Raw genomic sequence first — 14771 nt, 5'->3', positions numbered from 1 at the left:
TGAAGGGCAAATTTTTCTGGCCCATTGTGGCAAAAATATTCAATATTTCAGCTCACAGGTAAGAAACAACAGTGCCTCTTCCCAGGAGTTGTAGGCCTGCTCTACCCTCATCACACAGCTCAGCCTGACAACTCCAGGCTTCAGCACAGAACAGGACCAGCCCAGTGACCCACTGGTGACTGAGGGGGAAACAAAGAACCACCAAACACCTGGTGTAGCCCAACTGGTTTTGCAATGCTTTTATTACTGTATATATTAACATTGGTTTTGATAGTATGTAGCAGGCATCTCGACATTGAAGTTCATTTGTGCACTCTCTGCAGGGAAGATGTTTTACCCTCAACACACCTTCTTCTGCTTCACTTCCTGATCTCAGCAGCACTCACTGCTCCTCCTGCTCCTGAGGAGCACCAGGTCACATTTATAATGAATTATACCAACAAGCACATCTCTACTAGAAAGCACATCACTTTATTGTGAAGGTCTCAAGTGGAAGAGTTCAACTTAACCATGACAATACTTTATGTATTACAATTGCCTGTTGATTTATGCAACTATGTTGAAGAAAGCTGTTAGCCAAAGTCACCCCCCCCCCAAAAAAAAATCAGAGGATATTTGCACCAGTTTTAGTTTATACCTCACAACATACCTAGGCTATATTTTTACTATCACAGGGTGTATTTACTACTAGGGGAATGTTACATGGTCTTTCAAACATGAGACTATTTACAGAATAGGCTGAACATTTGAGTTTAGATAAAGCTGAACAATTTTACATGTATAGGAAGTGTTATAGGCTAGCTTTCCTGTGGCTTTTAGCTAGACATCAGGCACTAATGATTTGATTAGCTCTGTACAAAGAATCACACACCATCCAAAACCTCTTGGCTGCTGGTTAGTTCCAAATTGAGAAAGCGCCTACTTTGAGCAACAGTATGGTGGGGGCCTTGCTATCCCCATGTCACCCTCCTGGTGCCTCACTGCAGAAGGGAATAGAAGCTAAGCTGTTGCACTAAGTCAGAAGGTACTGATTAAAAGAGGATGGAATTAACAGTATATAGAAAAGACATAATATACTGGTAGAAAGTCATACCTCCTCAAGGTTTCGCTGAAATCATTCATGTTAGGGAAATACTGTTCTCTCCCCTGCTATGCAAAGCTGATGGCAATTCCCTACAAAGAGTCCTTGAGAAATAAATTAAGTTCCAAGACTAAGTTAGGGAATTGTTGTACATTCAGAGTGCATTATGCCTCATGAACCCTTAGCTGGGTGTTTCTGGTACAGCACTTGTGCCTTGAGCACCCTGACAGCTCAGGCTTTGGGGCCACAGTCACTGGGTGAGTTGCAGGGAAGGTCTGAGAGCCATGGCTGCACACACAGATATGTTGTTTTGTGCACAATGCAAGCCTGATTTCCCCCTTAGCCATACAAATTAAGACAATATTTATCACCATACAGTTTGATATTACTTCCAATAAGTACAATATTTATTAAACATTTCTTCAGTTTTGTTACATATTGTGCAACAAATTACAATATTCTGCAGCCACAAATTATATGCAGAGTATGAAGAAACTATTAATCAGATAGTGTGATCTCTCCATTTATAATTCTACAAGAAGGAACTAGCAAATCAGATCTTACATATATCTTACTAAATTTTATGCATGGAAAGTGACAGACACTGTTGTGCTGTTTGATACAAAATGGCTAAACTTCATCTTCAGAAGACTAAACCTGACATCTAAACATGCCAATAGAAACATCAAAACAAAAATACATCCTAACCAACCACAGGAAACAGTCTGGTATCAGGAAAAGCAACAAGGATTACACGTTTATAAACCAGCACACAAAGGTTTAAAACAGTTCTGAAAATGAAGTTAGCTGTCTTGAGTCAAGGGAATAAAAAAAGTCAGTATTGACCATTTACAATCTCTGACCTTTGTGGAGACGGTAAGAATCTGTTGTAGTGCAGCTACATACAGTACAATTCAGGCAAATTTTTTTTTTCACTTGGGTTCAGATTGCAAATTCATTGTTGTGAGACAAAAGGGGGGAGGCAAGTTTTAGCAGCAACCTCCACTAGACTGCTTGACTGGAGTGCTCTGAATTTTAACATTGGACTTCTCTGCACCACCAGCTGTCGCTCCCGGGCCCATTCGTTTTTTAATCTCGGCAGCCATGGTCATGAAAGACTGTTCTACATTTGTGGCATTCTTTGCACTGGTTTCCAAAAATGGAATTCCAAGAGAATCTGCAAATTCCTGCAAATTGAGAAACAGTGAACAGTAAGCTCATACACAGGTTCATACCTCACCTCATTTCCTGGAGCACCACTGGATAACTCACAAGTTCCTGGATCCCACCCCACACCCCCCACGTCCAGTCTAAGGATGAGTTGCAGGGCAGGAGGTCATTAAACTGCCCCCATTTGTGGCACCAGGACACCTCCCTGCACTGGGACCTCTGTGCATGACAAACCAGAGCAGGGGCTCAGCCAAGCAAACCCACGAGTCCCGACATACCTTTGCTGTTGTATAGTCTACTACTTTCTTTGTGGTCAGATCACACTTGTTCCCCACCAACAACTTGTTGACGTTTTCACTGGCATAACGGTCTATCTCCTGCAGCCACTGCTTGACATTATTGAAAGACTCCTACGAGATAAGAGAACTGTAAGCAAGGCCCTTGATGAAGGGGAAAGTTCAGCACTATCCCTTTGGTCATGACCAGGAAAGAGTATGCTCTTATCTGCTCTTATCCATGTGATGGGTAAGTGATGGATCCATATGATAGATTCACAACCATGGGAGAGGACTCTCTAATGCTGCCCAACTCCCCTCACGGCCCTGGGACAGGCTGGTCACCACAGGGGCCATCCAGCTCCTGTTCCCAGCCCTACACAGTCAGCCCTTCCTGCACTCTTCCCCCTGTTATTTTTTCCCTGCTCTATATATTGAATATTCTGCATCTTCTACCATCTGGGGCTCTTCTTCCTCCTCTTGTAGCAGAGATAAGAGATGTGGCACACAGCTGAAACCAGATGCATCCCACGTATTTACTAAGCATCAGGTGTTAGATGCAAGCCACCTTGTTGCAGATATGCTGGAACAACCTCTGACTCCAGAAATGCTGGATTGATACTCCAGTTAGTGACTGAACACAAGTGTTCTTTTTCTATTAATTCAGGAAACCCTATACTTCCCAAGTGCCTTTCAAACAACTGCACCAGTTCTTCAGAGAAAACACTGGCTCAGTTGTATCTTGCACCCAGGCTGACAATTTTCTGTTCCAAATGCCAGTCTTTACTGCAGACCACAGTTCAAGTACATTCAGAAATCTTTCAACAATTTCCATCAGTAACTCAGATTTCCTGCTACCAAAGGCAAGGTGAGAGGTATTCACACAGGACAATTAGTTACCTGTTCACCAAGTTTTAGGTTAAGCCTAAGATACAATTGCTTAGGAGCCACAAATCCCACTGTTCTCTTTATTTCTGTGTTTTATTTCTGCCAAACCAGAGGCAAACACATATGTTTGGCTTGATAAGCCTTAACACAGCCTGTAGAACTGTCTCCCTTAAGAGGTGCCCAGCTGTTAAATTCCCGATTTACTCATCAGCCTGGAGAAACTCTGCAGGCACAGGTTTAACACATACCTGATCTGTAACATCATACACAACTATGATGCCATGAGCTCCTCTATAGTAACTGGAAGTGATAGTCCGAAACCGCTCCTGTCCCGCCGTGTCCCACTGCAAGACAAGTGACAGGGTCAGCTCCTGCAGCGTGGCTGAGCAGTGCTCCACATCAGCTTCCAGAAACACGGCTCAGCAGAGCAGCCATCCAACCACAGCCACAGCAGGGGCTCTGAAGCTGTACACATCAAACAGGATTCGAGGAGATCGCGTATTTTAACTGAGGATTACACTTCCTACGTACTTTTCTGAAGTGCTCATTTGTTTGGTTTCAGCCAAGTGAAGTCAAGAGATCTCTCTGGGGAAAACATTACGCAGTTTTGACCCATGAAGAAGCCATGGTTCAATGGTTAGAAGAGCAAACACAAGCCAGGACTTAAACCTGCTAGGAATAAGGTCAGAGAGCTGCAGGTCTCTAACATGACCACTCCTTTCAACTTTCTTGGCACACAGGCTTCAGGAAAGGTATTTAAAGGCAACAACTCAAACCAAACTTGATTCCCTTCTCCTGCTGGGAGAGTTACAAAAGGATATAAGGCACTTGACTTCTTCTCCCACCCAGGACAGGAGCAGGACTCACCCAAACATTTCTCTCCCTGGAGCTGTGTCAAGAATAGGGCTGGCTGTGTATTAAAAACAGACTTCACAGACAGATTTCAGCAGTGACAGCATTCCTAGTAGGCTGCTCTGTACTCAGGACAGTTACATTAGAGACTGGAAGCTCAAGCTTCTGGCTGTAAGCTGGACTCTGCTCCACAACACTGAATCCCTGAGTCATTGCCTTCAAGTCCTGAGAGCCTCAGCTTGAGCTGGAAGCAGTGGCTGACAAGGATTGTCTGACCTTGCACAGATATTAGATTTCATCACACCAGTCACCCTTTTAGAGTGCTTCAAGATTAAAGAATTGCCAAGTCTCTTCCCCTGTTTATTCCAAGTGAAAGGCCAAAAGCATAACCAGAAAACACCACCCAGTGCTAAGGCAGCCAGGCCAGTTACAAGCCTTTGTGTCAGTTTTTCCATTCAGGTTAACAAAAGCAGTTTCCAGCTTAAGACAGCACAGCCTGGTAGTAACAGCTGCTGTGGAATTCAGGCGTCCTGGACAACTGTGTGGTATTCCTGCACTTACACAAATCCTGGCAAAATACTGCAGAACTACACCAGTTTTGATATGAGAGCACTTCAGCACAGAATCTCCTCTTCCAGGCAAATGGCCTTGATAATAAGCACCCTTCTTTAAAGACAGGTAAGTCTTGCAAAAAACTGCCTTGCCTCTTGTAACAGGGAAAACATCCCTTGTATTTGAAAGTGTTTTACAGTACAAAATGACCACCAATAGCTGTGGATATAACTCGAGCTCCAAGAGACTGAAGCACACAGGAGTTGAGAAATACTACTTACTATCTGAAGCTTGATTGTTTTTCCATCTAGTTCTATAGTTCTGATTTTGAAGTCCACACCAATCGTGCTGATGTAACTTTCTGTGTACGTGTCATCCTAGGAGAGAGAGTGAACATAAGTCAAGGCAGCTGCACCTCTTCTGCAGTCACATACTTCATTATGCACCAATCAAAGATACTTAATTTCCTTGTAAAACCAGCCTGATCTCTCATGGCAAAGTCCAGGAGGTGGCCAAGCATTTCCACCAAGTATTTACTTTTCAAAAATTCTGCAGCTTTTAAAAGCACCAATCAGAACCAGTCAAAAAAAGCCTCTTTTCTGGAAATCCTGTACTGTCAAGTCCCTGTGAGCTGCAGTGTAAAAAACAGTCTTTGCTCATGGTGGCAAACTGAAGAGCTACTTAGAATAGCCACTCAAGTTATTGAAACACATCACATTTTTGTTTTCCTTTGATGGTTTTTGATCTGTGTTACACAGCAGCTACCTAGAACAAGTCAGAGGCTCTGTCTCAGTCACACATGAGTGTCAGATCCTCTGCTGCTGCAGCTGGTTGCTAAGGCAGGTTAGAGTTACAGCTGGAGTGCTCCTGCTGAGGCCTCTGCTCTGCAGCCTGTGTCGATACAGGAGGGAAAGCACTGCCTCAGCAGCTTGCAGGGACCTGACTGCAGTCTCCAACAGGCCTTAAGGCACACAGAAACTGCTGGGTCAGTCTTTGCTACCTTCTAGTGACTGTCAGCTTGTCAGCATGAAGGAGGTTTCTACTCCTAAAGTACCCAAAGGGTAGAACTTCACATACAATGTACCACAAAAGGCTTTATGCAACCAGTAGGTATCAGAAAAAGCAAGGGATTCCTCTGGGCTGTGAATGGAAGACATCTTAGGTAACATATCCAAGTAAGAATAAAGTATTAAGCCTTTCAGAATGACATGACATTTGTTTCCTTAGCATTTCAATACTCCAAAGGGTATGTCTGAAAAGCCTGAAGAAGTTTAACCTACAGCAGCAAGAAAACACAGGTGTGGTATGCTGTGGTAATTCCTTATGTCAGGGTAAAACAGTTTCATTGGAAAAACTCATCTCAAAAACAAAAGGCTACTCAGCTGCAGAAACATCAGATAACAGAGCACAAACTTAAGCTAGCTATCAAAAAATAAAAGTTGGATTATTCACATGAAGCCAAAATTAATTCAAAAGTATCTGCAAGAGAAGCAGGTTAGACCACTCTGGGAGTACTGCTCCAGCTGTGGTGTCACTTCCAACCCACTGCCTCCATCCTGTGAGCAGAGCAGGTGACATCCTCCTACTATTTGTCCTGCTACCAACATCAGCCATAATGGCTTTAACTGAGGCTGTTTGTACACACCAATTATTAATTCACATTAATAATACCAAGTACAACAGGCTCGTTCCAGAGGTGCCCAGAGGAACTGCTCAGGCTGTGAAAACAAAGCCATCATCTTGCAGTAGTGCCACCCTCAAGTTTCTAAGTTCATGCCTCATATCCTGCTTCCCTTCCTGTCCTCCCAGGGACACGTAAAGCTGACCTTTGGCACAGACAGAGATAAGAAGTTCACTGGACTTCAGCTTTTTCTACTAAGAGCTATCAAACCCATTTTACATTTTCTTGCTGACAGGAAAACTAGAGCCAGAACAGCTCACCAGCAATTTTAACATTCACTATAGAAAGCAGAAGGCCTTATTATTCCTAGAGTATTATTTACATTACTTCTCTGACTAAACAACTGGTAGGTCTTTTTACTGCAGATATCAAACTTCATCTGCTTGAAATGTTCTTATCAAGTAGTAACTGATCAAGGTCTGTACTCCTCATGCCTAAGGGCACACCCCCAGAATTCCTTCCATCCTCAGCATTCTACCACTACTGTAATGATGGAAGTTAAATTAAGGTACCTCATTCTCAAGTAACAGGAAAATTAGAATTAATCTTAGCTGGACATATCATTGATATTATTTCTTTCCAATTTAGTGAAACAATTACATCAGATAGACACAAATTTAAAAGACAGGAGGAGTTTGCAATACTATACTTATTCTTGGGTATTACCAGTCCTGTCAGACATCAGCCCTGCTACCTGAAGGGAAGCTCTTGCTAAGTACCTCTTTTACACAGTTTCCAAGCATGATCACTTACTGCAAACCTAAGTAGAAGGCAAGATTTCCCAACACCGGAGTCTCCAATCAGAAGTAGCTTGAATAAATAGTCACTGCAGAAGGAAAAAAAAAAAATTAGGTCACTTAATGAAAAACACTGTCAAGAAAGAAGTTCCTTACAGCCAGTATATTATGACTTTTGGGATGGGTAAATTAATTCACTGCTAGGGAAATCACCTACAACTCCAAGCTCCTCTACTCAGTTTAGAAATTCACAGTTTATTCGGTAAGGGAAGTGTGAGGTAGATACTCTGAGCATAGCATTGTTGTGTGGAACTGTGGCTCCCTGGGAAGTTACTCTGAGGATAAGAGAGGGACTATCAGCAGGAGTAGCACAGTCCTACCTCAGCCTTTGTGGTCTAGCTGAGATGAAAACCATGCCTGCAACTGAATGCAAGTGCCCCTGTCTGGCTGAGGAACTCGGGTAACACACAGGTGCTGGTAACAGCCTGCTGCCCTCCAGGGCCATTATCTTTGCTTCTCTGGACTCAGAGGTTTGATTCCACTGCCCAGCTTCACCAACACCAGCGAGCTGCCAAATGTAGCCATTTCTTTCCTCAGTTCAAGTTACTCATATTTAGTTCCAGCAGAATGCAACAGCACAACTGAATACCCACCTTCCACAACAGACTATGAGCGGTGACCAATACCACACCTGCCTTCCAGGAATTAAAGCAAAGCTCAAGTCATTTCCAGAGGAGGATACATCTCTGGGGGATGTCAGGTGTGGTATTAGTAATTCTCAAGATACACTGGAAGAATTGACAAATCTTGTGCTTAATGCTGAGTTTTCCCAACATTAAAGAATAAGCACAGAGTCACCGACCAGCCTATATTTACACTTCAAAGAGTAGAGAAGATTTCACTGTTGGCAAAATCTGAGGTTTTGTGTTAGTCCTAAGACTAATGGGGAAATTTCATGCTATAGAGCAAGTAACATAGAAAAATAACAACCCACCACTTACACAAGTTATTTTGCTTCTCAAGTACTACACTAACTCATTCTCAGTTGACAACTCTTCGGCCCTGTAATGGCCCAGGACAAAGTCCTCTTCTCACTTAACCACAACAGCCATATTTTTATGTCCACTTAAGCAAGGAGAGGTAAAGATTAAAGATATGTGGAGTGCCTGAAGTCCACTGTCCCATCTATTATTCCCAAGAATCACCACTGCCTCTGGCTGGCAGGAATCCAGCCAGGAAACTGCATCCATCCCCAGCTGATAACAGCCCAGCAGATGGCCAAGCCCAGCTTCTCACCACTCCTCTGCTCAAGTGCCCCTCACCTGGCTGGGCCCAGGCTGCAGAACACACCCAGCTGGAACCTCCAGTCTCTGCAGCACTTCTGCCAAGACTAGAGAGGAGTCAGAAGTGCTAAATGTAGCAACTAATAACCCAATCCTTAAAAATGTACAGCTAAAAGCACTAAAGGGATGAAAAAAAAAGTCAAAGGATACCTAGCAGTTTACAGTCACAGAATTCACCACTCCACCTGTCAAGTCATGTACTAGCAGAAGGCAAGATGGCTTTAGGAGAATGACAACTAGCCCAAACTGTTCAGGGGACCTAAGGTACATCACCCCACAACCCACACATCTCAGTAGCTTTGAGTTGGCTGAAGCACTTCTACAGACCAGAAAACTTCTCACCCCAGTAATAGTTTGTTCCCCAAGAGCAGGAGAAACTCTGTAACCTGGAGAGCAAAGCAAAGTATGAGGGCTCCAGGATCTGCTCCACTGTTACACCTTGCCTTGCCTTCTTCCCCACCACTGTGCCTCAGCTTTCACTCAGCTCCTTCCACTCCAGCAGGAAGTTTGTCTTGCTCAGTTCCCTACAAACACAGAATTTTCAGCAACCCTGAAGTCAAATTATTACTTACAGCTTGTAGCATGTTATAATATCCTTGAGAATATTAAAACAAGAATATTAGCACTGTATGGCCTTCAGTAAAATTAATTGAAAAAAAGTAACTCCTTCCTGATAGAGGTAAGGCTTCAGCTGTGGGTCTGAGATCCTCTTAAAAACTTCCACTTGCTTCCAAGAGTAATCCAGGTTTCCCCAGGCCCCAAACATGAAAACTTCTCTTCCTCTGCTACTCCTCGTGCTAAGAGCAGCTCCCAGCCAAAGGTACCCATTAGATCTCTCACCCTTCAGCAGCAAACAAGAACAGTAACAGTGGGTACGCAGAACAAATGTTAGGCTAACACAATGAGACCTCAGAAGCCTTAAACACTGGATCTGGTATCTTTGCTATTTAGCTGTCCCCTCACTTTGGGCTGCAGTATTTCCAGAATCATAGAGACATACAGTGGTCTTAAGCCACCTGCCTCAGCCCCACCAAAACCAGGGCCAGCACCAGGTGCACAGCTGGAAACAGCCTTTACTGAGTTAGCTCTGTCTCTGACCTTAGGAACAGGTGTTGTGTCACAAAAACCTAATTTTGGTGGGAAGACTTTCATCAGTTTGGGAATAGTGTAAGTAAGACTCTGGGAACTTAGGGTTTTAACTTTTTAGAACAATCCATATTCCAATATTGTAGTGCCTTCCTTTCCAAGTACAGCTTAAAGTTTTAAAATATACAGCTCCCAAGACCTTTTAAAATATAGCAGGTGCCTATTTAGGGCCATAAGAACCAAATGTGCAGTTTGTTAGAGTGTGATGCTTGAGACAGCTTTTGGGTACAGCAACAGTTTAAATCAAATAAAATTTTTAAAAGCTATAAAACTTTGCAGAAGCCTATTTCTAGACTGAGCTACACCAACAGAATATTCGGGTAAAGGGGTTCAACTGTAGCAATGCATCCAACAAGCCACTCATGTTATTTGGTATTTACTCCTGAAGAGCCACACAAACACTCCTGAAGCCACTGAATTTTGCTCTTTAAATCTGGAAGCTTAAAATTCATCAGCTCCTCTGGTTTAGGGAGCCTTCAAAAAGCTGGCTGAGCTATGCAGCACAGCCCTCTCCACGCTCCTTGGGAGACAGTGGGAATTCAGGTTAATCATTCAATTATTTCTCACCATTTACATAAGCCAGTCATACTTGGGTCGTTTACAAGAGCACACTGGAAGAGCATGTGCAGCAAGGCAGGTTGGTATGGTGAGTAAGAGTGAGGCTTTCAAATCCTGCCCATAACTTCCTCTTGCCAGAGAGATAAAGGACAAAGATGTTAAATGTAACTGCCTCTTGCCAAAAAAGAAAAAAAAAAGGCATCTCCAAATCAAGCTGAGGAAAGACCTGGCCAAAGCTGTGTGGAACAAGGGACCTGTGGGCCTCTAAGATAGTGCTGTTTATCTAATTTATATAAGGAGGCATGTGGGGATTTTTTAAATGCCAGGAAGGTTTTATGCCAGAACAGACAAGGCTAGGTAGTCACCTGTCTGCAACAAGAACCACTGGAATTGGCTTTAATCACTGATGTCAGCTGCAGGTTTACTGTAAACAGGTACTCACAGCAGCCTCAAGCCCCACTCTTTGTTCTACCACCCCAGACAGTTTGAAGAGGTGCATGACTGTCACTCTGATTACACTCTGTCTGTGTAAGTAAACAGAATCCAGAAGACACGATGCCACTTTGCATGGCAGATTGCTGCTTAGAAAGGTTAGAACACAAACACTTTCAGATTATTCCAGCAACCTAGGAGCTGTCACTCAATTGTCATCTACTAACCACCATCAGCCAAGACTGAAACCACCTCACTGGTATTCCCAAGCACTTCTGAAGAATGCAGAAAGATCCCCCCCAAGATGTGCTCCAAAACCCACTGAGCTTCTTCATCTGTGCTGGAAGGTATCTAGAACAAGGTCCAGGCAGAACTCTGATCTGATCAAGATTAACTCCTGATCCCACTTGGCTGCTCTGACCAGGCACCCCCCAGAATGTTTATGCTACATGCAAGCGGCAGAAGGGCAGGAAATGCTGAACCTGACACGATCTAGTCACAACAGAGTCAATATTGACATTCTGCTCACTCAAACACCGGCAGGGAGGGAGGAACACAGGGAACACATCCCAGTGCTGGGTGGGCAGATGTTTTCAGAATTTAGCTTCCAAACTAATTTTAGAATCGCATCCACCCCTCTTCAGCTTCTTCACTATATCTAAAAACTAACAGTCCACTTGGCTGTCCCACAGCCCTGAAGCTCCAAGGAAGCTCTCAGAAGCAGAACTCCCCTTCAAACCTTTGCATGAGCAGGACCTAACCCTCTAACTTTATCAGGAAAGCTGAAGGAAGTAGGTCTTTAGTTAGAAATTTGAACTAGCTATCCCACTGACTTCTGATTGAGTTCTGGCCCAGGAAAGAGGATTTGGGGCTGCAGCCTGATCTGAAGCTGTGATAGGGAAGTGAGAACGTCTTACATTATAGGCAAGGCACTTCTGAGAGGGTAAATGGACGTATCTATTTACAGGGAACAGAAGCAGCAATGTCATAATCCCTTAAATTTTATTCCTGTTTTAAGAGGGATCTAAGTACACACATCACAGTGACAGGTATTTTCTGTCCCTCTCACCACACCCTTTCCATCTCCTCCCCTCATCCTGCTGACACCACCCTCTCAGGAAGCGGCAATTTAACACTTCGAGTTAATCTCCAACTCCAGCTTTTCCTCTTTGTTTCACTTTCAAGAACTCAGCTGTGCTCACCACCAGGACCAAGCACTCTTCACGGAGAATGAGTCTCTCTGAAAACACTGACCTCAGCACTCAGTACCTCACTGCAGGGAACCACCCTCTGCATCAGACTAGAGGGCTGATGGACTGCAAGAAAGGCAAAAAAAAGCTATGGTAAAAACCCCCTCCAACTCATTTCTCTTAGTGGCCTAACACTCTGCAGGCAGCTTTCCCACTACAGAACTCAACAGTCTGCAAGATAAATTTAACTCTTGAGAGCCATTAGGACCATGGGGCACCAGCAGTTTGTTGGGTTTTCATCCAATTCCCACCTCCAGTTACTGTTCTGGTGTCTTCCAAAGCTACAGGAGCAAGTTTGTGATGTCATCTTGCCAAGATGTAACTCGAGTTCCTGGCTGTACCTCCTGGGTGTCACCAACTCCCTCACTAGCCGATGACTACTTGTTTGCTCCTCAGGTGATTTTCATGGACTCAGAGTGCTTGCAACCAACCCCACTGACGTAAGTGGAGAGCACAGGAGCTATGGCCACACAAGTCAGGAGTCTCAGCTGCGAGGACAAAATTGTGGGTGTCTTCCAAGAGCAGCGCCCATGGATATCCAGAGCAGCAACGTCACACCACACGTGGATTTTAGTACCAGAGCCACTCCAGTGGCATCAGATGTGACAGTGGCTTCACCACCCCAAACTGGGGTGCCAGCAAAGCCAGCATCAGTGAAAGGATCCTAAACACAGTGAAAGGATCCTAAACACACCCTACAAGGCTGAAGGGTTGGAAACACAGCAGCTGACTTTTTTAACTTTCTAAATTAAGCTTAAGTCCTTCCTCTAACTCACACAAGAAAGTCTTGAACAAAATAAAGTTTATTGTTCCCGACAGCCTGGTGACCAGGACACAGCTCCCCGAGTTTCCAGAAGAGACAACCCCTGGGAACAGAGCTCAGACAGCCCAACTCCCGAGCAGGCCAACTAAAGAAAACGGCCATACTCACACAACGACCCTCCCAAAAACCCCTCGTGTCATGACCAGGCTTTCTAAGCAAGTGCTATTTCAGCTGGAAACAGCCCCAAGAGCGTTCTATTATCAAGTCACAGCGTTGCAAAATCTACATAGGCAAGAAGTGTTTTGCAAGAGCCATGTGACACACACATGACTTGCAGCTAAAGCGAAGGGTGGACCCCTGGCTACGGAGCCGCCACCGGCCGGGGGATCGGCTTTCACGGGACGCCGGTGTCCCCCCGGTCACTTGTTGGAGTCAAGGCCCCACTGTGCCTTCCCGAGGTTCGGGAAAATCGTCGCGGCTGCGCCCCACGGCGCTGCCGGGGCGGCAGATGCCGGTTCCCCGCAGGGACCCCATTCCCCCCCCGGACCCACCCCTGGGCGGCCGCGCTGCCTCCCGCCCCCCCACCCTCCTCCTCCTCCTCCTCCCCCGCCGCCGCTCGGGCCCGGGCGCGGCTCCGCGGGGACCGGGGGGGGGAGGGGGGGGGCTCGGTCTTCGGACTCGCGGGCCCAGCGCGGTCCCCCCGCGCCGCGCGGCGCCCCCAGCGCGGCCCCGGGGCCGCCCCGTCCCACACTCACTATTCGGGGTTCATGCTGGACATGTCCGTGGGGCCCGCGGCCCGAGGGACGGCGAGCGCGCTGTGAGGGGGCGGTGCGGCGGCACCTCCCGCCGCCGAGGCAGGCGCTCCGCGGTGCGCTGGTCCGAGGGAGCCGCGATCGCCCGGCGCTCGGCTCGGCCCGTCCGCCCGCGCCCGTTCCGCGGCCTCCGCGCTGCGCCTCAGCCCAAAATGGCCGCCGGAGCCCGACCAGGAAACGGGGCGGCCGCTCGCCGAGCAGCGCTTACATGGCCGGGGGGCGGCCGAGGGGTGCGACGGGAAACCGAGTCCGCGCAGCCGCCTCCTCCCGGCCGCGCCCCCTCCTGTGGACTCGTTCTCCCGGCGGCTGCCGGGGCGGCAGCGGCGCATGCGCGATAGCCGGCCTTTCTTCCCTCGGCCCCGTCGGCTCGGAGCGGCGGCCAACGTCGCTGATTGGCCGGGAGGCACCGGCCGGGGGTGACGTCAGCGGGCAGACGTGGCAGCTCGGGCGAGTCAGCGCGCGGGCGGGGTGGGGGAGGGGTCTCGGCGCGCGAGGCGGGGCCGGGCCGGGCCGGGCCGGGCCGGGCCGCGCCGCGCCCCGCCCCGCCCAGGCTCCATCCCCGGCTCCATCCCGGGTTCCATCCCCGGTTCCATCCCGGTTCCATTTCGGCTCCATCCCGGGTTCCATCCCGGGTTCCATCCCCGGCTCCATCCCCGGCTCCATGCCCCGCTCCATCCCATGTTCCATCCCCGGCTCCATCACTGCCCCAGTCCCTCCTCCCATCCCTCTTCCCGTCCCTTCCTCCATCTCTGCCGGCAGCCCTGGGTTCATCCCGGCAGGGCGTTCTCTCTCCCGACGGTTCCCCGCGCGGCACCGCGGGCTGCCCGTGCCTCAGCCGGGCCCCCTCCTGTGCCGGGGCTGCGAGGGCCGGGGCCGGCAGCCCGGAGGGGACAGCGTGCGGAACAAGGCTCGCTGGGAATGCGGGCAGGGCAGGCCTGCGGCTGCGGGGAGGCGGCGAGGAAAGGGAGACCCCTCCAGCCGCTCCCCTCCGCACCGGTGGCGGGCAGCGATGGAGGCTCTGCACTCTGAGGCTTTCCCACTTTGAACGTGGGAAGCGCATCTGGAGAGCACAGCGCATCTTTAGCTCCTCTAAGGCCTGTGTTCTTCACGTGAATTTATAAGTCGCTCCCCTTTTTGCATCTTTTATCCAAAAAAATCTGCCATCGCATCTATTATCAAAACTTCTTTACAAGCATTAATCACATTTCACTACATTCTTTAGGCACAATAA

At 47.4% G+C, this 14771-nt stretch overlaps 1 protein-coding gene across 1 annotated transcript; it reads right to left on the bottom strand.

The window, feature by feature from the left end:
• Positions 1-224: 224 nt before the first annotated feature.
• Positions 225-13616, bottom strand: RAB1A (RAB1A, member RAS oncogene family). The gene is made up of 6 exons (XM_066546343.1): positions 13484-13616; positions 7253-7325; positions 5100-5195; positions 3663-3758; positions 2530-2661; positions 225-2268 (listed from the first exon to the last, which is right to left on the bottom strand). Exons 1-6 carry the CDS (start codon positions 13504-13506, stop codon positions 2071-2073), a joined length of 618 nt encoding a protein of 205 aa, XP_066402440.1. The 5' UTR covers positions 13507-13616; the 3' UTR covers positions 225-2070.
• Between the last annotated feature and the right edge of the window lie 1155 nt (positions 13617-14771).

The sequence above is a fragment of the Molothrus aeneus genome, chromosome 3, assembly GCF_037042795.1.
Source record: "Molothrus aeneus isolate 106 chromosome 3, BPBGC_Maene_1.0, whole genome shotgun sequence".
Lineage (NCBI taxonomy): Eukaryota > Metazoa > Chordata > Aves > Passeriformes > Icteridae > Molothrus > Molothrus aeneus.
The sequence above is the reverse complement of the archived record's forward strand: the minus strand, read 5'-3'. Positions and strand labels throughout refer to the sequence as shown.

Excerpts from the sequence above, each read along its gene's own strand:
- RAB1A (XM_066546343.1), bottom strand. The coding sequence starts at position 13,506 with ATGTCCAGCATGAACCCCGAATA. Across the intron at positions 2,662-3,662 it reads TGTATGATGTTACAGATCAG|GAGTCTTTCAATAATGTCAA; the intron begins GTATGTGTTAAA and ends CTTATCTCGTAG. Across the intron at positions 2,269-2,529 it reads TAGACTATACAACAGCAAAG|GAATTTGCAGATTCTCTTGG; the intron begins GTATGTCGGGAC and ends CTCAATTTGCAG.